Source organism: Atta colombica, unplaced genomic scaffold (genome assembly GCF_001594045.1).
Source record: "Atta colombica isolate Treedump-2 unplaced genomic scaffold, Acol1.0 scaffold137, whole genome shotgun sequence".
In the NCBI taxonomy this organism is placed as follows: Eukaryota; Metazoa; Arthropoda; class Insecta; order Hymenoptera; family Formicidae; genus Atta; species Atta colombica.
In genome coordinates, this window is record NW_017259225.1 from 707,099 (window position 1) to 709,907 (window position 2,809).

The 2,809-nt window shown below is 27.7% G+C and overlaps 2 protein-coding genes across 2 annotated transcripts in view; one reads left to right on the forward strand and one right to left on the reverse strand.

The window, feature by feature from the left end:
* Window positions 1-1,538, reverse strand: part of LOC108684686 (putative odorant-binding protein A10) — a 2,443-nt gene extending 905 nt beyond the window's left edge. The window contains exon 1 of the mRNA XM_018189140.1: window positions 1,296-1,538. Within this exon, the coding sequence (XP_018044629.1) occupies window positions 1,296-1,494 (199 nt within the window). The 5' untranslated portion in view covers window positions 1,495-1,538. The remainder of the gene's footprint in view (window positions 1-1,295) is intronic.
* A 169-nt stretch (window positions 1,539-1,707) lies between these two features.
* The window catches only part of LOC108684627 (probable medium-chain specific acyl-CoA dehydrogenase, mitochondrial), a 6,183-nt gene continuing 5,081 nt past the window's right edge, over window positions 1,708-2,809 (forward strand). Inside the window, exons 1-2 of the mRNA XM_018189048.1 lie at window positions 1,708-1,768; window positions 1,875-1,898. Coding sequence (XP_018044537.1) covers window positions 1,708-1,768; window positions 1,875-1,898 — 85 coding nt within the window. The remainder of the gene's footprint in view (window positions 1,769-1,874; window positions 1,899-2,809) is intronic.

Consider the following 2,809-nt stretch of genomic DNA (forward strand, 5'->3'; position numbering starts at 1 on the left):
TTTTTACATTGAGAGAATGTGAATTGTAAATTTAAAATTAGAATTCGATCAATTATATCTCAATCTTTTTTTTTAATGTTTAAAATTAAATTCATTTTTTCTATTTTTTTGTATAATTGCCGGATAAAATTCAATTACCGATAACAATAAATGATGAATTATCCAATTTATTCGACAAATACTTACTCGACAAATTAGCTAACGGTACATTCCTTATAGTTTAATCATCTTTAATGATCAAAAAAAGCTTTTTAAATTAAAATACGATGAAACTCTGCTACTTTGAAATTATTATTCAATGTTTGTTTTCATTTACTATACTTTTATTTCTGAATAATGAAAAATTTAATAAGGACTCTTAAAATTCAAAATTATTAGAAAAATAGGGCAAATGAGAATACGGTGCGATACTTGATGCGTAAAAATTCACAAACGATTAATCAATTAAAACATATATAGCTTGCTTAAAAGTCGAATGACACATTTGGAGCCATTTTTAGCAAAGAGTTAGAGAAGAGATTTCCTATAGTCTTGTGTAATAGGCGAGTCCCAACTCAGATTCAAAATCATTCAACGAAGTTCATAAGCCAAGCATCATTCACAAGCAATGATGATTAAAAAAAAACCTGCAGGCAAGAGTGCAAGAGAACAATTAAGATATAACGATTCTGACTTTGATACTGTTAACATCGTTTTAACATCATGTCTTTGTTCTTAATTATTTTATCTGATTTAACTATTTTGTTCATTTTATGTTCTTTTGGACTCTTGCCTGCAGGATTTTTTTTTAAATCACTATTGGCTTGTAAATCTTTGTTGAGTTTTGAATCTGAATTGGGACTTACCTGTTACGCAGGATTACTGTAACAAATCTCTTTTCTAATTCTTTGTACATCGCTAAGGATAGCCCCAAATGTGACCGAACATTCGACTTTTAAGCAAGCTAAATATATTTATGTTTTATGATTTATTAATCATATTTGATTGGTAAATTTTTGCGTACCATTAAGTATCGCGGCGTACTCTGATTTGCCCTATTTTTCTAATATATAATAATTTTTTATTTCTAATTCGATTCATCGTAGATCTTTCGTTATAGTAAATGTTCGTAATTATTAATTATATTCGAGAGCTAAATGCCTCAGGTATTTTATTTTATAGTTATTTCTTTAATAATTCAGGAAAATTAGTTTTAATTAATTACAAAACGACAGAGAGAAAAAGTAATATGATAAATATGAGAATACATTATATGTATATTCCGTATACATTATATATATGTAATATAAGAATACCAGCAAAGAATTTTGCATCTGCAGTCTTGCATGGTGCAGTGCCCAAAAGGCATTTGTAATATTGCATTCGCAATTTTTCGTTCGCCAAAATTTCATGAATATTGATATCGTCATATCGATTCGAATATAATTCTTCCTCTGCGAATACACATGCCAATGCAACGGCGATGATCATTACGATGAGGCTTAATCGAGCCATTGTTTCTTCTACCTTTGCACAAACTCTCAATAAAATTACTAAAGTAATGAACCAGCTGTTCATTCTATTTATAAAGATTAGTCGTAGCAAAAAAATTGTTATGTCAGAACATCTCACCAATGACAACGTCTTCATTAAAATACAAGGAATTAAAAAAAAGACAACTTTTTACAAGAATAAAGGATTTATAGGAAAGTTTCTTTCATAAAAACGATGATAAATTATCAAAATTACATTGATATCAAGCTTGAAGTGAAGAAGCAATTTGAAAAATGCAAATTTAGATAATGTTGTTTTTTTTTACATATTATATATTTTTATTGTAACGTTTCAATAAAACATTCAAAGGGGTATGTTTATATAACATGTTTTTATTTTAGTGCATAAAATCATACCAAAGTTGCGTAAAATCCAGAGACTCTCTGTATATTCCCAGACAGAGAATTCAAAAAGAATTCAAAAAGGATTCAGTTGTTATGTCATCAATTTAAAATTCATTTTCAGACACAAAAAAAATTCTTTTCTGTACAATTCTGATAAGAATGCTTTATATATCTGAAAATGAACTCGAAATTTTTGACATATGAATAAATTCTTTTTGTGCTATCTGTGTTTACAGCGTTTTTTTTGTTTGTTGATAGCTTATGTATACCGGGTTGGCAACGTTACTTCATAAAAATAACTCGCTTCTTTATTATTCATTACCGTTCTTTTTTCTAAAAAGTAACACGTTATCATTACCCAATATTGATTTGCAAAAGTAACTCGTTACCGTTACCGTCATTCAAAATGTAACGAATCGTTTTGTTTAAATAGTGCGAACTAAACTGAATCGAAAAGTCCTCTAACATTTTGCAATTTTTGCGATAGTTAACAAGATACTAATTATTAAACATCGCTTGATTTTCAGTAATTTTTTAACTCAAATACTATCAATTTTGCAGAAAAACAGCGAGAGAAAAATTGTTTACTTTCTTCTCATAAAGTTCTGAGAATTTTTTCAGAATTTTTTAATACCGCATTTTCTCATGTTGCGTTGATACAAATAAGAAAATGTAGTTGATATTAAAAAGTTGATAAAAAATTCTGAAAAAATTCTTAGAGTTTTATGAAAAGAAAACTAATGATTTTTGTCTTTTGCAGTATTTCTGTAAAGTTGATATTATTTGAGTAAAAAATGATTCAAAATCAATATTATTTCAAAATCAATTTTTAATATCTTGTTAGTAGAGGATTTTTCGACTCAGTTTAGTCCGCTCTATCTGCATTAAAGCGATTGGCCAAAACGGGACATCCTGTATATATATATATATAT